This window comes from Rhineura floridana, chromosome 13 (genome assembly GCF_030035675.1).
Source record: "Rhineura floridana isolate rRhiFlo1 chromosome 13, rRhiFlo1.hap2, whole genome shotgun sequence".
Lineage (NCBI taxonomy): Eukaryota > Metazoa > Chordata > Lepidosauria > Squamata > Rhineuridae > Rhineura > Rhineura floridana.
In genome coordinates, this window is record NC_084492.1 from 2,478,265 (window position 1) to 2,504,410 (window position 26,146).

The following is a 26,146-nucleotide window of genomic DNA, read 5'->3' on the forward strand; positions in this document are numbered from 1 at the left end:
GGCCCCAGCTGACAAAGCATCAAGGCCCCAGCTGACAAAGCGTCAAGGCGAGTTAAGCAGCAGAGGGAGTTCGGCAGCAGGGCGAGGAGGCCAGGGCCCCCCACTCTGCCCGTCTGTTCCCTGACCTCAACTAAACCGCATTCCCCAAGCCATTGACGTAATAAACCTTAAACAAAACTATGCAGGTAAGAAGCCAGCAGGGGTGTGGGGGCTTTCCATTTTTTTGCACTGCCTACAGCATGTACAACTATCTGCCTGTTGGACAGAAGTCGTGGGTGTGCTCTCGGTGCAATCTCCTGGCTCTCCGGGAACAACTTCATTTCCTTGAGGCCAAGGTGGCTGACCTGGAAAAGCTGAGAGAGGCAGAGAGGTGTGTGGAGGAGGCCTTCAGGGACGCTATAGCTGTGTCCCACTACAAGGATTATAGCTCTTCTGCTATCATGGAGAACGATGGTCTCAGGAAAGGAGAGCATCCAGCCGAGGAAGAGGGAAACGATCCCTTAGAAGGGACCCATTCCTTGGGGGATGAGCAGCTATCCTCTCATGCCGAGGATATATCTCCAGGGGGTGGAGGGATCCTTGTAGTGGGTGATTCGATCATTAGGAACATAGACAGTGGGGTGTGTGATGGGCGTGTAGACCGCAAGGTGTTTTGCCTGCCTGGTGCGAAGGTTGCGGATATCGCCCGTCGTTTAGATAGTTTGGTAGACAGTGCTGGGGAGGAGTCAGTGGTCGTGGTGCACGTTGGCACCAGTGACATGGGGAAATGCAGCCGTGAGGTCCTGGAAGCAAAATTTAGGTTGCTAGGTAGGATGCTGAAAGCCAGGACCTCCAAGGTGGCTTTCTCTGAAATGCTACTGGTTCCATGCACAGGACCAGCCAGACAGGCCCAGCTTTGCAGTCTCAATGCGTGGATGAGACGATGGTGTCGGGTGGAAGGGTTTGGATTTGTTAGGCACTGGAGAACAACTGTGATGTTCAATTGAAAATACCCCCCATGCCATTCTGATGCTTCCCGTAAGCTCATTTCAAAACAAAACCTTATAAAACCTAAAGTCCTGAACTCAGAAACACTTGCGTAACAACCCTCTAAATTTTCCTGGCAATACACAAATCAGCCAGAGAGAATCGAGAGTTCAAAGTGTAAAATGAGAGAAAGAGAAAACAGACTCCTCTTGGACTTTTTTCTATCAGTGTTCTCACAATTAGTTCAAATTGATTAAAAATCAGCCATGTTCACAGAGTACCTGTAATCCTATGATTGACCTTGCCCCATACTCTGACCTTCATCTTCTGCAGATGAAAAGTTTAAAAAATGCCTAGCTGATTTTTAATTAATTTAAGAAATTTAGCATTGAATTCAATGATAAGGCCGGGCATGCTCAATAAGAACCAACTGTCAAGTGTTCTAAAAGCCAGACTCACAGTTGCTGGGCTTGCCTAATCAGGGGGCCACACCCACACCAGACCTTGATTTCACTTTAGACAGTCATGGCTTCCCCCAAAGAATCCTGGGAAGTGTAGTTTGTGAAGAGTGCTGAGAGGAGACTCCTATTCCCCTGACAGAGCTCCAGCGGCTAGAGTGGTTTAACAATCAGTCACTCTGATTGAAACTCTGTGAGGGGAACACGGCATCTCCTAGAAACTCTCAGCACCCTTCACAAACTACACTTTCCAGGATTCTTTGGGAGAAGCCATGACAAAGAGAATAAAGGTCTGGTGTGGATGTGGCCAGGGCAGCTTTGGTTTAAATTTGGATGAGAGACTACATGTGCCTGCTGTAGAATAAAAAAGTGGGAGAAACCCTGAAAAAGAATGATACTGTTCACAATGTTTTCCTTTTGGAAAGGAAAGGGGCTTCCCTTCTGCCCAGTGCCTACCCATCCAATCTCCTCCCCTCCCCTTCCCCTTCCTCCCTCTTCCTCCTCCCCTCCCCCAGATCAGTTTCACCTATCCTAGGCATGATTGCAGGGGAGTAAATCCCACTGAGCTCAGTAAGCATGTAAATGATCAATCCGTTCTCAGCAAACTTGCACAGGATTCCATTTCTTACCTCCTGGATTAAAATGCAGAGAAATTCACTAAGAACGTACCAATAGCCAACAGATATTTCTACCATACTTTAAAAAGCAGGGAAATTGGGCAGCTACAGTGAATGCACCAGGGGAGCAGGAGACCTGACCTCCTCGCTGACATGTTTTTTGTTGTTATGTGCCTTCAAGTCAATTATGACTTATGGCGACCCTATGATCCTATGACCCTATGACCATTGACCTCCAAGAGCATCTGTCATGAACCACCCTGTTCAGATCTTGTAAGTTCAGGTCTGTGGCATCCTTTATGGAATCCAGCCATCTCTTGTTTGGTCTTCCTCTTTTTCTACTCCCTCCTGTTTTTCCCAGCATTATTGTCTTTTCTAGTAAACCATGGCTTCTCATTATGTGTCCAAAGTATGATAACCTCAGTTTCATCATTTTAACTTCTAGTGACAGTTCTGGTTTAATTTGTTCTGACACCCAATTATTTGTCTTTTTTGCAGTCCATGGTATGCGCAAAGCTCTCCTCCAACACCACATTTCAAATGAGCTGATTTTTCTTTTCCACTTTTTTCACTCTCCAACTTTCACATCCATACATAGAGATCGGGAATACCATGGTCTGAATGATCCTGACTTTAGTGTTCAGTGATATATCTTTGCATTTGAGGACCTTTTCTAGTTCTCTCATAGCTGCCCTCCCCAATCCTAGCCTTCTTCTGATTTCTTGACTATTCTCTCCATTTTGGTAAATGACTGTACCGAGGTATTGATAATCCTTGACAAGTTCCATGTCCTCATTGTCAACTTTAAAGTTACATAAATCTTCTGTTGTCATTACTATAGTCTTCTTGACGTTCAGCTGTAGTCCTGCTTTTGTGCATTCCTCTTTAACTTTCATCAGCATTTGTTTCAAATCATTACTGGTTTCTGCTAGTAGTATGATATCATCTGCATATCTAAAATTATTGATATTTCTCCCTCCAATTTTCACACCTCCTTCATCTTGGTCCAATCCTGCTTTCCGTATGATATGTTCTGCGTATGGATTAAACAAATAGGGTGATAAAATACACCCCTGTCTCACACCCTTTCCAATGGGGAACCAATTGGTTTCTCCATATTCTGTCCTTACAGTAGCCTCTTGTCCAGAGTATAGATTGTGCATCAGGACAATCAGATGTAGTGGCACCCCCGTTTCTTTTAAAGCATTCCATAGCTTTTCATGATCTACACAATCAAAGGCTTTGCTGTAATCTATAACATTCGTTCCCAACCTTTATGAGTACGGGACCCCCTTTATAAGCTTAAAATGTTTTGTGACCCCCTCCCCCCAGGGAGGCAGGCTTGCTGCCAGGAAGAAAGGGGGAACACAGCCTTTCCTTGCAGCCTTGCTTCTTTTTTGCTTCAAAAAAAGCCTCTCATTCTAGGTAAGGGCGTTGTCAGCAGCAGCTGTGCGAGGAAATGGGAATCAGGGATAGTAATCCCCTCTTCTTCCTGGTAGCTCCACTCTCAGCCTTCTTTGGCATCTGCCATGTATTTTATAGGCAGATGCCTGCCCTTGGTGCACCTGAAAGATGCTCTGGCGCTTCAGCAAAAGTCCTTCCCTCTCATTTGAAGGAAGGGGGAAGTGTCATCTGCAGCAGCAGTGGAAAGCAGACAGTGTCCAAGGAATGAAGACTTTTTAAAAATAATAATAAATAATTCATTTATTTACTGTTCACGGCCCCCTCTGGATTACTTCGTGGCCCCCCTGGGGGTCCTGGCCGCCAGGTTGGGAACCACTGATCTATAAAGCACAGGGTGATTTTCTTCTGAAATTCCTTGGTCCATTCCATTATCCAACGTATGTTTGCGATATGATCTCTGGTGCCTCTTCACTTTCTAAATCCAGCTTGGACATCTGGCATTTCTCGCTCCATATACAGTAAGAGCCTTTGTTGTAGAATCTTGAGCATTACGTTACGTGTATGGGATATTAAGGCAATAGTTCAATAATTACTGCGTTCCCTGAGATCCCCTTTCTTTGGAATTGGGACATTGGGACTTCCGGGAAGGGTGACTTAGCCTGTGCCTGCTTTTGAGACGGGCTCCTGCCTCAAAAGAAGCTTATTCAGATATATCAGTCAGTTTTTTCTTTTTTTTTTGACTGATTAAACTTCTCCCGGGTAGGGAGAAACGAAGAGATTAACCTCAAAGCCTATTTTTGTTGGGACGACCAGATCTCATTAATTTATGGGACGAGGTCCAGCCGACGAAGGTGGGACGGATTTTTAACAGCAAGCTCTATCTGATAAAGCGAACGTTCACCTTATCTTCTAAGAGAGAACGCACTAACAGGCAAGCACCCTTCTTTCTATATTTTTCTTTTACTTGACTTAAATTGTTGCTGTTTAAAAGAGATTTGCCAGATTGATCAGTTTTTGACATCTCACTGGGGAGCCATAACTTCTCTCTGCTACGCACTAATTAATAGCTTATCTCTGTTTTTGTTGCAAAAAGCTGTCCTGGATTTGCATTCTAAAGATATACACAGAAGAGGGATTTCTATTCCAGATTTTTATTTTGAAAAATATTATACTGTTTTGAGACTACTCTCTTTTTGGTCTATTTTATTTTGACGAATCTGTTTCTTGACGATTGCCATTAATTGTTTCGATCCTGGGAACTGCATTTTGTTTACTTAACTATTGGAGAGATAAGGCTGTCTGCTCTGTTTATACTGTGATGTCACCAAGTTTGGAGAATTAACCCAATTGTTGCTGAAATAAGAAGTGGTTTTCCTATATTTTTCTTTTAAAATGGCAATTAAGAAAGTGGCTGAAAATCTGGAAATAACTATGTTTCAGAAAATAATGGATGAGATTGAGATAATGAAAATTGAATTGAGTAAAATGAAGCAGGAGATTAAAGATATAAGGGTCCCTGTGAGAGAGGTGACCCTGGAAGGGGTCCCTGTGAGAGAGGAGACCCCGGAGATTGGAACAGGGGTCCCTGTGAGAGAGGTGACCCTGGAGACTGGAATAGGGGTCCCTGTGAGAGAGGAGATCCCGGAGATTGGAACCAACGTGGAACAGGAACAAGATTTGGAGTCTATGGACTTTAGAAATAAAATCTATTGTTTGGAACTCAATGTTGTCTCTGAAGAAATGAATGAAGATTCTAGAGATAAAGTTATCAATGGCATGGATAATCTTCTGGACTGGAATGATGTGATGGAGCCCAATATAGAGAAAATCTATGGAATTAACTGCAGCCATGTGACAATGGAAAAACTTTTAAGAGATGACCCAGTGTATTTTGAAAAAAAGAACAGAGATATGATTTTACAGCAGTATTTCAGCAACCTATTCAGAATGGATGGCAAGAAAATATTTGGGATAGAGGTAATCCCCATCAGACTCTTACTATATGACTATGGCTTTGACAGCAAGATTATTATGGAATACTGATAATGGAAGATTGGATATTGAAATTACTGGACTTAACAAGACTACTGAAGATGGAAGATGGAAAATGGAACTAATAGAGATAATAGAACAATGGCTACTGAAATTATTGAACCTAACAGATTCTGATGTGATGGATTAATTGAAATGTTTATTTTGACTATGGTTATGACAATAAGATTATCATAATTAGTAATGAGATGGATTAATCGATATGCTTATCTGGAAAAAAAAATTGATAGATATATTTCTTAAAGAATTGAAACCTCTCTTTGACTTTTTGTGGAAAGAATAAAGTAATGTTTATGAGATTTGATGATTAAGTAAGATAACTACTGGAGGAAAGTGATTTTATAATATGACTTAAGAGACAGGATTGTTATATATTATAGACTTATAACTGATTTGATCTTTGACAAATGGGAAGTCAATATTTTACTCTTTATTTTTTATTTTTGTTTTTTTTTTTCTTTTTTTCTTTTTGTTTAACTATTTTTGATTTTGTTTTTTGTCTTTGAATGTTTTATGATTTTGTCTTGTATGTTTTATGAAAATCTGAATAAAAATTATTGAAAAAAAAAAAAAAAAAAAAAAAGGAATTGGGACATTGGGAATGCTTCCAGTCTTTGGGCCATTGTTTAGTTTTCCATATTTGTTGACAAGTTTTTGTCAAAATTTGGACAGATTTGGTCTCAGTAGCTTGTAGCAACTCTACTGATATGCCATCTGTTCCTGGTGATTTGTTTCTTCCAAATATTTTAAGAGCAGCTTTCACTTCGCAGTCTAAAATTTCTGGTTCTTCATCATACAGTTCTTCCATGAATGAATCTGTCATCCTGACATCTCTTTCACAGAGTTCTTCAGTGTGTTGCTTCCATCTTCCTTTTATTTCATCTCGGTCAGTCACTGTGTTCCCCTGTTGATTATTCAACATCCCTACTCTTGGTTTAAATTTCCCTTTCATTTCTCTAATCTTTTGGAATAGGGCTCTTGTTCTTCCCATTTTGTTGTCCTTTTCTATTTCTATACAATAACTATTGTAATAGTTCTCTTTATCCCTACGTACTAGTTGCTGTATTGTTGCATTTAGGGTTCTGACCATATTTCTATCTCCTTTTGCTTTTGCTTTCCTTCTCTCTTTAACCATTTTAAGAGTTTCTTCAGTCATCCATTGAGGTCTTTCTCTCTTTTTAACTAGAGGTATTGTCTTTTTGCATTCTTCCCTGATAATGTCTCTGACTTCACTCCATAGTTCTTCTGGTTCTCTGTCAACTAAGTTTAAAGCCTCATTGGATCTTATTGGATCTTTATATTCTTCTGGGATGTTATTTAAATTGTATTTTGGCAATTTGATTGCTTTGTTGTTTTTCTTTAGCTTTACTCTGATTTTCAATATGACCAGTTCATGATCTGTACCACAGTCTACTCCTGGTATTGTTTTCGCAGATATAATCAATTTGATTCCTGTATTGACCATTTGGTGATGTCCATGTGTACAGTCTCTTCGGTTGCTCAAAAAATGTGTTTGCAAGAAACAAATTATTGGCTCCACAGAATTCAATAAGCCTTTCTCCTGCTTCATTTCTATCTCCTAAGCCCCATTTCCCCACAATTCCTAGTTCTTCTCTGTTCCCTATTATTGCATTCCAGTCCCCCATGATTATCAGCACATCTTGTTTTGGTTTGTGATCAATTTATTCCTGTACTTCTGCATAAAATCTCTCCAATTCCTCTTCTTCTGCATTTGCTGTTGGAGCATAGACTTGGATGATGGTTATGTTAATAGGTTTCCCGTTTAATCTCACTTATATCACTCGCTCAGACCTTGCGTTGTAGCTCCTAATTGCTTTTGCTACATCACTTCTCACTATTAAAGCAACCCTATTTCTTTTTAATTTCTCATTTCCTGCATAAAATATTTTGTAGTTGCCTGATTGAAAATGTCTCATTCCCCTCCATTTTAATTCACTCACACCAAGTATTGTAATGTTGATACATTCCATTTCTTGCTTGACAATTTCTAACTTTCCCTGGTTTGTACTTCTCACATTCCATGTTCCTATAGTGTACATCGTACATCTCTGGGCTCTCCTTTCGCATCTGTGTGCATCAGCCTCTGGGCTTCCTTTTGGCTTTGACCCAGCTGCATCATTAGTCACAGTGCTACTCGTACTTGTCCTTTATTCTTCCCCAGTAGCTCGGTGAGTGCCTTCTGACCTGGGGGTCTCATCTTCCAGCACTATCTCATGTTGCATTTTGGATACTCTGTTCATAGTGTTTTCATGGTAAGAGGTATTCAGAGGTGGTTTACCATTGCCTTCCTCTGAGTTTGGATGCATCTTAGTCTGGTGTCTCAGCTTTGACCATTCCGCCTTGGGTGCCCCTGCAAGTTCAAACTCTTGGTCTAGACTTGTGACGGCATTGCTCTCAGCTTCTTAAACGCTCTCAAAGATATTTAATATCTGAGATATTGTACTGTCCTACAAATTTGTAAAAATGCAAACACAATATGGGTTGGTCTTTCACAGTCCAATCCACTTCCTGTGTAGCTTGGAAGAATTTGGTAACATATGAATTAGTGAATCTTATATTTGGTTCTTCACATTCCTGCAGCAATTTGTGATTTTTTAAAGAAAAAATCTCATGGAAATTTTTTAGCATTTTAGTGCAAACTTCTAATAAATACATTTTTGTACGCATTTCTGACTAATGTATACATTTCTTGCAAGCAATTTATTCTAATATAATGCATTTTTGTATGTTATTTTCATCAATATATTCATTTTGGGCACCTTCCCTCTAATACAGCCTTTGGGTCCCCAGAGGCTGCTGGACTACAGTTCCCATAATTCCTGACCATTGGTCATACTGCCAGGGGCTGATGGGAATTGTAGTCCATCAACATCTGGGGATCCAAAGGTTGGGAAAGATTACCCTAATATATAAATTTTTGTAAACATTGCTTAGAGAACAATGTTTGGATAAGTGTGAATTTTGAAGGATAGCTGAATTTCGGTTCTCATAGTGTTTGAGGAAGTGCACATTCGGCTTTAAATGAACTAAATCAAATTTCTTTTCCATCTCTAGTGTACACTAAATTCTACCTGAGAGCTGCCCTGCTGGCACAAAAGGCATGGTGCTACCAGACCCCCTGGCTGAACACAGGACCATTGTGAAACAGAAACAAAGAATGATGAAGGTAACCCTTTTTTCCTTATAGAAGCAACATTAATTCTCTAACTCCTGCTTATCCTTCCACAGATTTATTTCTGTTTTCCTCTCCAGTCTTTTAGTACTTTGCTGCATGTTAAATCTCATCTCTCTTCCCTGTTTTGTATCTTTGTGCTTTTTCTCTAATCACTCCTTATACATGGAGCACTTTACTAGCAATAGTGATTCAATTGATTCTCTTCCTCTGTTAATAACAGAATTTTGAGATTCATGTATTTTGGCTAGCCTATTTCCAATGGCATTTGGCTTTCTCCCTCTCCAGTACTTAGTTTTGTTTCTAACATTTTATTGTCTAAATTAGATGGTGCACCATTTTGCCTACCTATTCTGATGCATGTTATATAGGACCTAGAGTTTGTTCAGATACCTCATAAATTATTTTCATACTATTGTTATTATAAAGACTGGGGGCAATTATTTTCAATTTGCTTCCCTCTTTGAACTTCTGCTGTTCTCGTATTAAGAGTTCCATCCATCCTTCCAAATGTTTTTATCACTGAAGCTAAGCAGTCTGGGTCTGGAGGAGGCTGCCTAGGAACCACCCCCTACCCCAGCATATGCTGCCTTGAGTTCCAAGATGCAAGAATGGCAGAATAGAAATGTCCTAAAAATGAATAAATAAAATGTTAGATCTTCCCAGCCTCATACTGGGGATCAATAGTCAAGTTCTACACTGAATTACTAGCAAATTGTCAACAAATATATAATTCTTGTTCCCTTTCAACAGAATCCTGGTGGATCAATGTGCCTTCTTACGTGGTTGATCTCATACCATGTTTATGCATGCTTGCAAAGACCATGAGGATTTGGTTGTTTTTTAAAAAGATTACAGGGTATCATAGAAGTGAAACTAAATCCCTTCCCTACCTACTTCTATTCCACTCTAAATTGCCCACACACATACCAGTTTCCCATCCTGTAGGATCTCAGATGTGTATTGGGGCTTCAAAATGTTTGCAGTGGCAACATTTGGAACACTGTGGAGAGAAAACCAGCGGAGCAGAAGAATGCCTGGTGGAGAAAGAGTGAAGCACCCCTTCCCTCCCCCAACCCCTTCTCCAATCAAAATTTCCAGCTCCCAAAGTTGCTTTTCGCTAAAAGGCAAAACAAAACCCAGCTTCCCAGGCTTCATTACATGTATCTGTGCATAATGTTCAGCTCTCAATTTTTATTGGCATTCTGTTCAATGACTCTGAAATGACTTTGAACTTTCAGGATTATGTCTTCCAATGGGAACCTTTGGAGACACACGAAGCATACTTTGTGTTTTTATTAATATATTATAATTATGATTTTGTATACCATCTTAAGACTGTTGTGGGAGTTGGTATAAACATCTCTTAATAAATAGAATCCAACTCCCTGCTCAACGCTGGAATCCAAATTAAAGCATTCCCGACAGGTGGCTGTCCAGCTAATGGAGAACTTTTATATATCTACATAAACATAGATATTAGAAGGTATATGCTTAACACTATAAGACAATCACAAGGAATAAAGCAATAGGCCCACAGGTCTGTAAGACCCTTAAAGATTCAGTGTTCACCATCTTCAGAGGGACAAGTGAAGTTCAGCCTGAACTTCTGAACTCCTGAAATGAAGCAAGCAGGCCTGTGTGTGATTAACTTTTGATTAATCAGTATATTGTTTGTGAGCAAGTAAGCATGTAGTAAAGATTTTAACAAGGGCTAGATGTGACGGCTAGGCTTGTTAAATCAATGATAAAGATGGAAGGTTATGGTTAGCATATGGGGAATTCATATATATTCCTATTCTCAAATATTTCCAATATAGATATATATAAGAAGAGGTATTCTAAGAATTATAGGAATTACAAAAATCATAAAGAAGCAACATGTTCTCCCTTGAACTTTCAGCAACCCTGACTTGAGCAATCGCAGGTCCTTATATGATTAACATTTGATGGTCATATTGCTTAAGGGAGTAGCTATGTAGAAGATGTTTCTATAACAACAAATGGACTGGGCAAGCCTGACCAATCAGGAGCAATGATAACGTTATGGGCTGGGTATGCATGGCAAAGCAATTTCAATGTTATAAGATTATATTTAGGAGTAACAGGCACCAAAACATTAGTCCGGGGGGACAGCAGAATAGTAGTAACATTAGTCAAGTAGACAGAACAAAGGTACAAAGAAGATGTTTGCTTATGATGCATAGTGACCTGTACACATGTTCTTGTAACCAGAGACTGGAATTACCTAATATATCATCTGATTGGGCTGGATAATAATGTAAGCAGCAGCATCTCTATGTAAACGGCTTGGGTCCAGGCTATTTGTCAGATCGCATCACCCTCTATGTGCCTGCCCGGACCCTGAGATCTTCAGGAGAGGCCCTTCTTTCAATACCTACATCCGCACAAGTACAACTAGTGGGAATACGAGATAGGGCCTTCTCGGTGGTGGCCCCTAGGCTTTGGAATTCCCTCCCTAGGGAGATAAGAATGACCCCTTCCCTGCAGTCCTTTCGCCGACAGTTAAAAACTTTCTTATTTCAGCAAGCCTTTGATTTCGAAGGCAGCCAAGGATAGGCCCAAAAGGATGTTATATTGTTCTTGCCAGTTTATTTTTTAATTATTCTGATTTTATGATTATGGTTTTTAATTATTAGGAACAGTTTAATGCTATTTTAAACTAGAGTTCATTTTTTAATTATATCTGTTTATACTTATTCATTTATGTATTATATGCTTTTATTTTTGATAGGTTTTAATTATATGTGTCTTTTATCTGGAAGCCGCCGTGAGTTCCAATTTGGAAAAACGGCGGGGTATAAATATAGTTAATAATAATAATAATAATAATGCTTAGCTGTAGCCTCATGATTGGGAAATCCTAATTTCTTTGTCCCAGAACTGTATAAAAGATCCATGCAGACAGTGCCACGTTGCAGTCCTCACCAGGCACTCTGGAGGGACTGACCCTGCATGTTCTTGTAAAGAATAAAGGCCTACCTTTTTGATGCAAACCTGTGTCTTCAATTTCTTCAAGGACCCCCAGTCCAAGAACCCAAAATTCCCCATCACAGGTACCTCTTGAATGCCTCCATATAAGGTATAGATAAGATATCTATAAAATAATCCATCTCTATCCCCACTGCTGAACAATTCAGGACAATAAACAGCTGGTTTGCAATTGCATTTGTCAAAAAACAGGTTAGTTAAACCTTTCCTAGTAGAGATCTCATTCATGGTGGGCCCCTGTAGTTTGTGCCCCTCCCTACTGCCATCTTGATCACAGGTATGAAGCAGGCAGAGAAACTTCATCATGTGACTGTCACATATATCAGTCCAGGGCCCACAACAGTTTGCTTCTCTGCAAAGGCAAACAAACATGCTTAGGGCTGGTTTCTTTCATCCTGTCAATCACAGCAGACTTGGATGTGTGCTTCAGACTCCACTGGGCACCTCCGAATAAAGCTGGCAGTCATCTGTTGTAACTGAGAACCTACATGTGCTTGGGCTCACCAGACTGGGAGACCAGACTTTAAGAAGTCTGAAACAGAACATAATGACAGTGGGAGGTGTGAATGTCATACCTGAGATATCGCAGTATACAGTTCGATTGTAAACCCCAGCTTCTTGTGGCCTGAAGATCACACTGATTTCAGTTGTGGAATTGGGCCAAACATCTCCTTCCTAAAGATAAAAGGGAAATGGTACGTGAGGGCTTTCAAAAATGCTTTAAGCACTGCTCTTTCAGCCCTGCCTTTTCAAAATGAAACATTTGGGGCTGTGTTGCTTCAGCGTGCCTCCACACACGTGACCCTAGTAAAACTCTGCCCCTTTTTAGGCTTGGAAGTTGCAGCTCCAGCATGGTTTAACTTGAAGGTAGTTTCACACAGACTTCAAAACTGTTTGGCCATCATCCCCATTACCACTCCTGGTATTTCCAACCTTTTATCTTCTATGGCCAAAAATTCCAACAAGGAACTTCCCAGTTTATCAAAATCTAGGGTCTCTGAAAAGTAGGGGTGCTATGTGTCCCCCTCATCCTGCTAAGCCTCTCCCACACCATCCTTTCTTAGTTCAATGCACTCAAGGCTCCTCCTACCTGATCCAGTCTGTGCATGGAGCCTTAATAGCTTAATGGGATCTCCTTGTTCAGAGCCAGCATCTGTCCAAGTGGCAGGTGCCAGGGACAAATGCAAGGAAGAATGGCCTGGGTGCCAGCATGAGCACCCCCAACTACTGTCAAAGAGGGGTTATATGGGGAGATATTCGGTATTATAAAAAATACACACAGAAATAGGAACTAATTTGGTTGGTCCTATTTCTTAGCAAAGTTGTAAAAATACAAGCAGCAGAATGAGAATATAAACCAGCCCCACCTTTCTCTATATAAATAACAACAGACACAATCCTTTAGGTAAAAGAAAAGAATGTTTACTCACGAATTCTGCATATGTTCAGAAACATAGGTTCTAGCTTAGATGAAAGAAAAATGGTCTCAGTCCATTTTCAGTTTGGTATGGATGGTCGCAGAGAGAGCATCTGTGCCATGCAGCCTCTCTCAATGGTGGATAGATCAGCAAAGGAGAATATTCAAAAATCCCCCAGGACAAAGGAGGAGGAGGAAGTCAAGTAACTAAACCCCACCCATTAGGAAGTTACATCATGGTTAACAGGTACATGGGATATTTCCCAAATATCCCTTATAGTGACCATGCAATATTTGTTTACTCTAACAGAGATGACGTGGCCTGCTCCACGAGCTAGAGGGAGCCCCAGCTGACAAAGCGTCAAGGCGAGTTAAGCAGCAGAGCGAGTTCGGCAGCAGGGCGAGGAGGCCAGGGCCCCCCACTCTGCCCGTCTGTTCCCTGACCTCAACTAAACCGCAGTCTCCAACCCATTGACGTAATAAACCTTAAACAAAACTATGCAGGTAAGAAGCCAGCAGGGGTGTGGGGGCTTTCCAGTGTTTTGCACCACCTGCAGCATGTACGACTATCTGCCTGTTGGACAGAAGTCGTGGGTGTGCTCTCGGTGCAATGAGCTCCTGGCTCTCCGGGAACGACTTCATTTCCTTGAGGCCAAGGTGGTGGTGGACCTGGAAAAGCTGAGAGAGGCAGAGAGGTGTGTGGAGGAGGCCTTCAGGGACGTTATAGCTGTGTCCCACTCCAACAATGATAGCTGTCCTGCTATCATGGACAACGACGGTCTCGGGGAAGGAGAGCATCCAGCTGAGGAAGAGGGAAACGATCCCTTAGAAGGGACCCATTCCTTGGGGGATGAGCAGCTATCCTCTCGTGCCGAGGATTTATCTCCACGGGCTGGAGGGATCCTTGTAGTGGGTGATTCGATCATTAGGAACATAGACAGTGGGGTGTGTGATGGGCGTGTAGACCGCAAGGTGTTTTGCCTGCCTGGTGCGAAGGTTGTGGATATCGCCCGTCGTTTAGATAGTTTGGTAGACAGTGCTGGGAAGGAGTCAGTGGTCGTGGTGCACGTTGGCACCAACGACATGGGGAAATGCAGCCGTGAGGTCCTGGAAGCAAAATTTAGGTTGCTAGGTAGGATGCTGAAAGCCAGGACCTCCAAGATGGCTTTCTCTGAAATGCTACCGGTTCCACGCGCAGGACCAGCCAGACAGGCCCAGCTTCGCAGTCTCAATGAGTGGATGAGACGATGGTGTCGGGTGGAAGGGTTTGGATTTGTTAGGCACTGGGGAACTTTTTGGGACAAGCCGGGCCTGTACAAAAGGGACGGGCTTCACTTGAACCAGAATGGAACCAGACTGCTGGCACTTAAAATTAAAAAGGTGGCAGAGCAGCTTTTAAACTGACTGAGGGGGGAAACCCGACAGGAGCTGAGAAAGGTCCGGTTCGGAATAAACCTCCCCCCTGGGATAAAAACCAAAGAAATGATGAAATTTTAAAAGGGGTAGGCCTAGAAGTAGGCATTGTGAGAGCAGGGGCACAGGATATCAATTCAGAAGAGCAAAATTACCACAGGCCTAACCACAAGTGCCAAAGACACTTGAAGAGAGACACTGCTTACAAGTGCCTGTACGCTAATGCTAGGAGCCTGCGAACCAAGATGGGAGAACTGGAGTGCTTGGTCTTAGAGGAGAGCATTGATATAGTGAGCATAACGGAGACCTGGTGGAATGGAGAAAACCAGTGGGATACCGTTATCCCTGGATATAAACTATATCGGAAGGACAGGGAAGGACGTATTAGTGGCGGAGTCGCTCTATATGTGAAAGAAGGCATTGAATCCAGCAAGCTCGAAACCCCAAAAGAGGCAGACTCCTCCACAGAATCGTTGTGGGTGGTGATACCAGGAGGGACTTAATACTGGGAACGATCTATCGTCCCCCTGATCAAAATGCTCAGGGAGACCTGGAGATGAGATATGAAATTGAGGAAGCATCCAAAGTAGGAAATGTGGTAGTAATGGGTGACTTCAACTACCCGGACATAGACTGGCTGCATATGTGTTCCAGTCATGACAAAGAAGCAAAGTTTCTAGATATTCTAAATGACTATTCCCTAGACCAGTTGGTCATGGAACCGACCAGAGGGACGGCAACCCTGGACTTAATCCTCAGTGGGGACCAGGACCTGGTGCGAGATGTAAGTGTTGTTGAACCGATTGGGAGCAGTGACCACAGTGCTATTAAATTAAACATACATGTAACTGGCCAATTGCCAAGAAAATCCAACACGGTCACATTTGACTTCAAAAGAGGAAACTTCACAAAAATGAGGGGATTGGTAAAAAGAAAGCTGAAAAACAAACTCCAGAGGGTCACATCACTCGAAAATGCTTGGAAGTTGTTTAAAAACACTATATTAGAAGCTCAACTGGAGTGCATACCGCAGACCAGAAAAGGTACCGCCAGGGCCAAGAAGATGCCAGCATGGTTAACGAGCAAAGTCAAGGAAGCTCTTAGAGGCAAAAAGTCTTCCTTCAAAAAATGGAAGTCTTGTCCAAATGAAGAAAATAAAAAAGAACACAAACTCTGGCAAAAGAAATGCAAGAAGACAATAAGGGATGCTAAAAAAGAATTTGAGCACATTGCTAAGAACATAAAAACCAACAACAAAAAATTCTATAAATACATTCAAAGCAGGAGACCATCTAGGGAGACAATTGGACCCTTGGATGATAAGGGAGTCAAAGGTGTACTAAAGAACGATAAGGAGATTGCAGAGAAGCTAAATGAATTCTTTGCATCTGTCTTCACAGTGGAAGATATAGGGCAGATCCCTGAACCTGAACTAACATTTGCAGGAAGGGATTCTGAGGAACTGAGACAAATAGTGGTAACGAGAGAGGAAGTTCTAAGCTTAATGGACAATATAAAAACTGAAAAATCATCGGGCCCGGATGGCATCCGCCCGAGAGTTCTCAAAGAACTCAAAGGTGAAATTGCTGATCTGCTAACTAAAATATGTAACTTGTCCCTTGGGTCCTCCTCCGTGCCTGAGGACTGGAAAGTGGCAAATGTAACGCCAATCTTCAAAAAGGGATCCAGAGGGGATCCCAGAAATTACAGGCCAGTTAGCTTAACTTCTGTCCCTGGAAAACTGGTAGAAAGTATTATTAAAGCTAGATTAACTAAGCACATAGAAGAACAAGCCTTGCTGAAGCAGAGCCAGCATGGCTTCTGCAAGGGAAAGTTCTGTCTCAGTAACCTATTGGAATTCTTTGAGAGTGTCAACAAGCATATAGATAGAGGTGATCCAGTGGACATAGTGTACTTAGACTTTCAAAAAGCGTTTGACAAGGTACCTCACCAAAGGCTTCTGAGGAAGCTTAGCAGTCATGGAATAAGAGGAGAGGTCCTCTTGTGGATAAGGAATTGGTTAAGAAGCAGAAAGCAGAGAGTATGAATAAACGGACAGTTCTCCCAATGGTGGGCTGTAGAAAGTGGAGTCCCTCAAGGATCGGTATTGGGACCTGTACTTTTCAACTTGTTCATTAATGACCTAGAATTAGGAGTGAGCAGTGAAGTGGCCAAGTTTGCTGATGACACTAAATTGTTCAGGGTTGTTAAAACAAAAAGGGATTGCGAAGAGCTCCAAAAAGACCTCTCCAAACTGAGTGAATGGGCAGAAAAATGGCAAATGCAATTCAATATAAACAAGTGTAAAATTGTGCATATTGGAGCAAAAAATCTTAATTTCACATATACGCTCATGGGGTCTGAACTGGCGGTGACTGACCAGGAGAGAGACCTCGGGGTTGTAGTGGACAGCACGATGAAAATGTCGACCCAGTGTGCGGCAGCTGTGAAAAAGGCAAATTCCATGCTAGCGATAATTAGGAAAGGTATTGAAAATAAAACAGCCGATATCATAATGCCATTGTATAAATCTATGGTGCGGCCGCATTTGGAATACTGTGTACAGTTCTGGTCGCCTCATCTCAAAAAGGATATTCTAGAGTTGGAAAAGGTTCAGAAGAGGGCAACCAGAATGATCAAGGGGATGGAGCGACTCCCTTACGAGGAAAGGTTGCAGCATTTAGTTTAGAGAAAAGGCGGGTCAGAGGAGACATGATAGAAGTGTATAAAATTATGCATGGCATTGAGAAAGTGGATAGAGAAAAGTTCTTCTCCCTCTCTCATAATACTAGAACTCATGGACATTCAAAGAAGCTGAATGTTGGAAGATTCAGGACAGACAAAAGGAAGTACTTCTTTACTCAGCGCATAGTTAAACTATGGAATTTGCTCCCACAAGATGCAGTAATGGCCACCAGCTTGGACGGCTTTAAAAGAAGATTAGACAAATTCATGGAGGACAGGGCTATCAATGGCTACTAGCCATGATGGCTGTGCTCTGCCACCCTAGTCAGAGGCAGCATGCTTCTGAAAACCAGTTGCCGGAAGCCTCAGGAGGGGAGAGTGTTCTTGCACTCGGGTCCTGCTTGCGGGCTTCCCCCAGGCACCTGGTTGGCCACTGTGAGAAGAGGATGCTGGACTAGATGGGCCACTGGCCTGATCCAGCAGGCTCTTCTTATGTTCTTATGACAGTTGGCTTCATGCATTTCCTCTTAAAGGGGAGGTTGTGCATGTTTGCTGGAACTCTCTATAAGGAGTTGCAACTGACCAAAATATAGAATTACCAGTTGGACAGGATCCAGTGTAGCACCTCATCTTTTGCTCAAAGACATCTAAAGCATTCCTGAAAGACCAACCCTTTCTTAAAGGCCTTCAAGGAAGAAGATCCCAGATCCTCCCCAGGCAGCTTATTTTATTGCTATCTTGGCTTACCAGCGCTCGGCAAAGCAGTGCTATAATTTTCCAAGACTTGGATATGACACTCGGCACTGGCCTTTGAGCCTCTGCAACTACATTGTTGACTCAAGCTCAGAGCCTCCACTAAATCTTTTTCTACAATGATCCTTGGCTGCCCTGCTCCTTTTTTATACTTGTGACTTTCTTCTTTCCTGTATGTAACACTTTATATGGAATGTAGGGACCTGCCTCACAGTCAGCCCATTGGCCCATCTAGCTCAATACTATCTAGTCTACACTGACTGGCAGTGGCTCCCCAGGGTCTCAGGCAGGGGATATATTGTATTGTCCTCAGACCTGAAGGTAATACTGTCTACTCCTACATCAGCTCATTGGCCAAGGCACCAGGACAGTAGCACTGCACTCTGCAGAGTATCACAGAACACTACATTCCAATATTGGTCTAGTTATTATTTTTACCTTACTTTCTTTCAAATCATATACTGATAGAAGCGTTGCTGAAGTCAAGATATATACTGGTTGGATCAAGAAAGACCTTTGTCCACTAAATCCATTATTAAGTTATATCAAGAAGGAGACCAGGTTGGCCTGGTATGATTTGTTATTTATAAAACCATGTTGATTACCAGCACTCATGCCATTTTCCTCTCGCTGCTTACAAACTGCATACATGAGCTGGTTCAACTGCACCTGGGCTAGGAAGTGCAGATTATGTGCCAGATGGTCACTTACATACAGGTGAGTGGACATCTCATGCGCCGGGGTCTCGCACCCCTTACCAGGAGCCAACACAATATCAGACCACATTGATGTGGTCAGAGTTTAGGAAGCATCCAGATAGGCTGGCTACACAGTCCTCGTTTTGTGCCACAATCAGCATCCCCATGGGTGCCCTTACAGATGGAGCTGACCTGCCCAGCTCCTTCCTATTGCCTCCCACAGCTCAGGATGCAGCCTAATAAGAAGGTCAGAATTGTTTCACAAAGATGTATGGCCTCCCCTGTTGTTTGTTCCCAGCATCCTGTACTCAAGAGGCATTCTACGCTATGACTTCCCCAGGAAACTAGGGAGTTAAATACACCCAGGTGAGACCACCCAGTTAAGTATGAAGTCTCCGGAATAACTCATCACCTTTGTGTTGCCTCCTTAGTACACATTTCCAGCTACTTTCCCCCCTATTGGTTGGAATCACCAGCATATTGATTCTTGCAGCCCACCCTCATAATGCTCTAGGGCTAGGCTAGACTCACTCATCAGTGAATTGACCAATGCAAGACATATCCAGTTAATTAAAAGAAGCTCAACCTAGTGAATATGTACTTGCTAAGTGTGACTTTTTGATAAGAGTTTAGCTGACTTTGGGACTTTAGGAACTCCAAGCCCACATTTTGAGACAGAATTATGAAAGATATTATGGTCTGACCTCACTGCCTAGACAAGTAGGAAGTGCCATACATCACAGGAGCACTGACAGGGAAACAGACAGGGCTGGAAACAGATCTTGGCAAGGGGTATGAGGCCAAGAGGTAAGAAGAAATGCCACTAATGGTCCCCATTAGAGCATATAAATTGCTGACTAAAATATTTATTCCTCTTTAGAAAATACCAAAAGGCCACCTTCACATGTTATTAAGCTTAACTTGAAAGTTAATAACCTGAAATTAATATTTTTCAATCACCTGAAGATTGCTGATCAGCACCGTTTATATAAGCATGAGGGTTGTCCCTGGCCATGTTTTGACAGGCTGGACCAGCTGCCTAATGTTCATGCCAGCTACTGCCTTGGTCTGGGCACTGTAGAAGACTCTTTTTGCACAGCATTCTACCCGGAAGCAGGAGGAAGGAGATCACCAGAGCCTCCAGGTGGTTGTGAATTCTATCCAGAACAAACCTGACACTCACTCAGAGATACGTCTCCTAGCAAGCACACATGGTTATCTTAATAACATCAGGATCCTTAAAGTAGGGAAGGGTGTTAGGGCATTACAGGCACATTAGCAGACATTTACTATCAGACCTGGATATGGGACAGAGCCTTAGTTGCTCTGGTGGATGATATGAGGAGGGCGTTGAACAGAGGCGAATGTACCCTCCTCGTCCTCCTTGATCTCTCAGCAGCTTTTGACACTGTTGACCACGGTATCCTTCTGGATCGCCAGGAGAGGTTAGGTATAGGAGGCACTGTATTACAATGGTTCTGCTCCTTCCTCTCTGAGAGATACCAGAGAGTGGCGTTGGGAGATGAGGTTTCGGATCCTTGGCCTCTCACTTGTGGGGTGCCTCAGGGTTCCATCCTCTCCCCGATGCTGTTTAACATCTATATAAAGCCACTGGGAGATATCATCAGGAGATCCAGCCTGCAATGTCACCAATATGCGGATGACATGCAGATCTATCTCTCATTTAAATCTTCACCGCTGCTGGCTGTAGAAACCCTATCCAAGTGCCTGGAGTTGGTGTGTGACTGGATGGGAAGGAATAAGCTAAGCTAAACCCTGATAAAACTGAGGTACTGTTGGTGGGAGACAAGGGAAGATTGGGGGATACCGACCTGGTGCTCAGTGGGATACAATTGCCCCTGAAATACCAGATCCGCAGTCTGGGGGTCATTCTCGACTTCCAGCTGTCAATGGAGGCTCAGGTTTCTGCTATGAGCCGGGTGGCACTATATCAACTACATCTGATACGGAGGATACACCCCTACCTTCCCAACCATCTGCTCCCTTCAGTGGTACATGCCCTGGTCTCTTCTCGCCTAGACTATTGTAACGCACTTTACATGGGGCTACCCTCTAAAACGGTCCGGAAACTGCAACTGGTACAGAATGCGGTGGCTCGTCTTATTAAAGGCAGCCCCCGCTGAGATCATATCACTCCAGTGCTGAAGGAGTTGCACTGGCTACCGGTAGTTTTCTGGGCCCAATTCAAGGTATTAACTTTAACCTTTAAGACCCTATATGGTGCCAGCCCAGCTTACTTAAAGGAACGCCTTCAGCAGCAGCATGGGTGCCGCTCAACAAGATTGGCCTCGAAAGGCCTACTCTTTATCCCACCAGTCAAAGCAGCTAGACTGGTGAGGACTAGGGTGAGAGCCTTTTCAATTGTAGCCCCCACCTTATGGAATTCTTTACCAAATGACCTCCGCCAGGCCCCCTCTATGATGAGTTTCCACCAGGCCTTGAAGACCTGACTGTTCAAACAGGCTTTTGAGGTGGGCTAGGTTCTGTAGGTTCTGTAGCTATTGGTTGTGATTTTAATGTGCTAATGTTTTTACGCTTATTGTCTAATGTAATTTATATTTTTGGCTGTACATCACCCAGAGTGGCTGGACAACCTCCCAGATGGGCGACTAATAAATCCAATAAATCATCATCATCATCATCATCATCATCAATAATAATAATACTGTTCCTTCAGAGTCATTAATGCACCATCAGGTGTCTCTTCTCCTCTGAGACCTAAAAGGGGGGAGGGGAGTTAGAGGATACACAAATCTGGGAGCTGATGCACAGAGGTTGTTTCAGCTTTTTATGTTTAGAACCTTTTAAGGCTTTTAAACCTCAGTCTTTAGAGCCCCACCAAGAGCACAGCTGCAGGCCATCCGTGTAAGGGGTGGCTTGCTTACAACTATCACTTTGCTCATGCAGAGTTCCTATTCTGCAAAAAAAAAACACCCTCCTTGGATTGCTTTAAAGTACATTAGAGTTTGTTCTTTCTTCAGTTATTGGTAGGCTAGGTGGAGAGAGAGTTCTTAAGGGGTAGTGTGCATAAAGCAGCCTCCCCCAATCTGGCACTGTCCAGATGTTTGGACTACAACTCCCATCAACCCTGGCCAGTACAGCCTTATGATGCTGAGGCTGATGGGAGCTGTAGTTCAAAACATCTGGAGAATGCCAGGCTGTGGGAGCATGGCATAAAAGAACACAACCCCTCTCCTCAGGGCAAGAGCATTTTGGTGTGTTCCAAGACACATACCCAACCCCACACTATTTATTATGGGATTTAGATTCCATCCATCCATCCATCAAAAAATAATCTCAGGATAAAAACAGCATGTAAACTATTTCAGGAGTAGCACTATTAAAAGACCTAGAAACATTTTTTTAAAAAAGGTTTCAAGGCCCTTTCTCATGTTGCTTTCCTTCCCAGAGTTGTGACTCTATGAAGATCATAACATATGGACAGGTTATTATGGAGACAGGTGATCCTTCAGGTATAGTCCAGACTCCAGTCCCAATCCATATAGGGTTTTGAAGATAAGTAGTATCCACACCTTGAATTGTGTCCAGGAGCTAGCAGAGCTATTTAAGCACTAGTAGGATGTGATGTCAACACCAAAAACCAGTTAGCAACCTAGAGCGCAATCCAACTGCTATTTACACCGGGCTTGGGGGAGTTGGCTCAGCCAGGTTATGCTGGGCTATACCAGCAGAAGCCCCTGATCCCGGCTCAGCCAGGGGTCTGCTGGGGAAGCCAAGCCTGGTGGAAGGGGAGCCAGTGGAAGCCAGTAGAAGGCTTGGAAAAGGGGCATTCTAGGGGCGTACTGGAGGAGGGATTGCACGGGTGGAGAGTTGGGCTACATCCAATTCATGTTTGGAGCACTCGTGCAGGTCCAGATCCTGGTAAAAGTTACACTGAGAAAAGGTTGGTTTAAGAAAATAATTACAATGGAAGTCCATGGAGAGTGCTTACTCCTGGTAGGGGTATTTGTGAGAGCCAGATTTTACTTTCCAGTCCCTGTGCGCAGCTCCCGGCTGAGCCAGCATTCAGCTGGCCCTGAGGCTTCCAAATGTCAGTTGGATGCTGCAGACCTTCCTGCCAGCTCCTCTTACACCAGCACCCCTTCTGCCAGCTTCCCCTGAGTTGAATTATTCTGCCCGTCACTGTATTTGAACAGAGGGCAGTTTCTAAACAGTCATCAAAGGTATCCCTATGTACGTTCCTATATACAATAAACAGCAGCAGGAGATATTCAGTAGCTGGAACACCTGCAGAGCAAATTTCTTCCCACCTACAACTGCTCTGCATTTTGCTAATAGTCTCTCTGAAAGGAGAGCAGAGCTGTCTGCCCACCCCAGAGAAAGACCCACTCCCCCACTGATGGCAGCAGCTGGCTTCGAGGCCAAGACTCCTAGGTGGGGGGAGTGGGAAATTCCCAGAACAACACATCTGACTTTGGGCTGGGGGGGTGTTTATTTTATTTTTTTATCTGCTGGAGGACGGGTGAGGAATTTTTATTTATTTTGCATTGGCAGCCAAGATTAGTGTGCTGCCAAAGCTTTCTGTGGCTGCAGGGAAGTGGTTATTGTTTTGTTTTATGTCTATTATTTTGATTATGTTGTAAGTCAGGTAGCAAACAACTAATAAATAGAATTAATAAAGGGTAACAAATAAACGATCATTACAGTCATCCAATCTGGACATCACTAGAGCATGATTCACTCTGGTCAGGCTACCTTTGTCCAGGAAGGGTCATAGCTGGTGCACCAGCCTCAGCTGATGAAAGGCACTCTAGGCCTCAGAAGTCATTTGGACCTCCAATAACAAACTTGAATTTAGGAGCACCCCCTCTTGCATTAATTTTGCTTCAATTTATAGGCCTTTGAATCCATTACCAAGTTGAGATACCAGTTCAACACTCCCATTGCCTCACCTCACAAATTGCAGTTCAATGTAGATCAGGTGTGGGGAATGTCTGGCCCTCCAGATGTTGAACTACAACTCCCAGACTCCATAAATGCTAATGAGTAGCCAAACAGTAGTCCCCTGTCAACTGTCCAGGTAGGCACCGAATGGCCATGACATGATGACCCCAATCCCTAATCCAGGCAACCTATCCAGAAAGGTGCCATGGCCAATGACAGTGAAAGCTGCTACTAAGTCCAAGAGAATAAAATCAATAAGGTCGCATTCCCTTTGTTTCCCAGCACAGGGTGATCAAGGCAGTTTCTGTGCCCAAACTAGGCTGAAATCTGCTTGAAATGGATCTAGATAATCAGTCTTACCCAAGAGTTCCTGGAGTTGCAGAGCAAGTCTAAAGCAACTACATCTATGATACCCACAATTTTGCTCACTTCAACTTTTCCTTACCAGCTGCAACAATCTAGCAAAAGGGTATTAAAAAGTTGTGCTGATAGATCAGCATAATTAAAGGAAAGAGTAATGAACAATGACAGGGCAGTGATGTTCTGTCAAGGACAGTGCAATAGTAGTGCACACCTTCCTTTCCTTTGCTTCTGGTTTCCATTTCCAAGGAGTCAGCTTGCACATGTTCACAATGTGACTTGTTGTAAATGGCATCAAAGCTATTCAGCAGTCAGAAGCAAGAACCACCTGAGCTTCCCCCACAGCTTTTTGCTGAAATATCATTCCTTCTTTGCAAAACTAAAGCTAAATTTGAGATGTACTCAGAAAGTCAGAGTTGCATAACCATTTGTTTCCCAGGGGCTTGGAAAGCTGCTCAGATTGTTTGCATTTTTATTTTCCACAAACATGTTCTGTTTTTCTTTTCAGATGGGTTCCTTTATTCTTCCTGAACCCTTTAGTATTAGAATCTGTCATTTTTTAAAAAAAGTATTAGAATCTGTCAACTAGTTACTTCTTCCATACAACAAGAAGATCAGACCAGATCACAAAGAACTTAGATTTACCATTTACTCTTTACTAACACTTCACCTGTGGGAGCCCACAGGGTCACTGAAGTAGCAGCTGCAGAGACGACTGAAAAGGATGTTGCCTAGTTAGTTTTCCTGGTTTACTTGTCCCTTCACTGAAGGATTTCACACAGAGGCTGGACAGTTATCTGTTGCAGGACATTCTTTAGCACTGGATTTCCCACACTGAGCAGCAAGCTGGACTAGATGGCCTACAAGGCCCCCTTCCCAATTCTAGGATCCTATGAAGACATTGCCCAAGGCATACGGCTTTGGAAAGTCCACAGACATCAGCAATAATTATAAGCTTTTCTGCTTGCAAGCCATACCTTAATTGGTGCCCACAGAACAGCAGTTGAAGGAGCTGTGTATGTTTAACCTGGAAAAAAGAAGCTTAATGGGAGACATGATAGTGGTCTGCAAATATCTGAAGGGCTTCCATGCAGAAGACAGAGCAGATTTGTCCATTGCTCCAGAGGGCAGAACAGGAACCAGAGGGTGAAAATTGCAAGAAAGCAATGGTAAGAGCTGTTCGACAACAGAACATACTCTGATTATCCTTGTATACCTACCTTTCTAACTAGTGAAAGTAGACTTGGATACTGCTGTGACAGTGATATAAGCCTTTGGGCTGTTCCCTTCTTCCCTCCCTAATTTTCCCAACCCCCCTCAACCAACTCCCCAACATCCCTAAACCTAAACAAGTTAACCAGATTAACAACCATGAACCCAACACATCCATTCAGTCATAACTGGCTTTAGGTCTATAACCCAGCCAGCGCCTGTGCTTCATAGCACACACTTTAAAATTGAATCTTACACCCATCTTGGTATGCAAATTATAAGGGGGAAAGTTCCTTGTGCAAAGAAAACTGATAAATGCTATATAGAAACAATAGTCCCCCAAACCCCCTTCCCTCCTCCAGATAAACAATATTACATCTGATTAAATCAGTGCATGAAAGGGGAATCCCTTCGCACTGTTTTTTCCAGTTCCCATTTCAACAATATGAAGTCTAAAATATGTTAAAAGAAACAAGCAGGGAAAAAGAAACATCTTTATCACCTCTTATTATGATCCTGATTCGGTAATCTCTGCCTGGTAGTGAGTATAAAATGGTCTGTGTCCTATTGTGGATGAACAAAAGTTAAATATTTGGTGAGTGATGATGGTGCCATCATCCTGTCGAACTGGCAGTCACGAAGTATTCTTTGTGAATGTGTTTCGCAACTTGGATGCTATCTTTGAGTGTTTGGTTTTCCAGGCTTGATTTTTATTGTGCCCATTGTTTTCCGTCTCCGCGCCTTCTTCATTCTCCATTGCTAGAGTCTCTGGCCGTTCCAAACCGCAAGCAGTGAGTAAAGGTACGGCGTTTTTAGACAATGTTGTGGTAAGTTGTTGACTGTTACGAATAACTATTAATCTAAAAGGGAATCCCCATCTATATTTTATACCAGCCTTTTGTAGCACCATTGTGATGGAGCAGAGCTCTCTTCATTGTTGCAGGGTCTTGGGGCAAAAATAATGTAAAGTCAGCACAGTT

The 26,146-nt window shown here is 42.8% G+C and overlaps 1 protein-coding gene across 2 annotated transcripts in view; it reads right to left on the reverse strand.

Annotated features, from left to right (window-relative positions):
- The window catches only part of HYDIN (HYDIN axonemal central pair apparatus protein), a 426,739-nt gene that overhangs the window by 308,149 nt on the left and 92,444 nt on the right, over positions 1-26,146 (reverse strand). For both annotated transcript variants that reach the window (XM_061594057.1, XM_061594056.1), the window contains exon 9: positions 12,278-12,377. In XM_061594057.1, the coding sequence (XP_061450041.1) occupies positions 12,278-12,377 (100 nt within the window). The remainder of the gene's footprint in view (positions 1-12,277; positions 12,378-26,146) is intronic.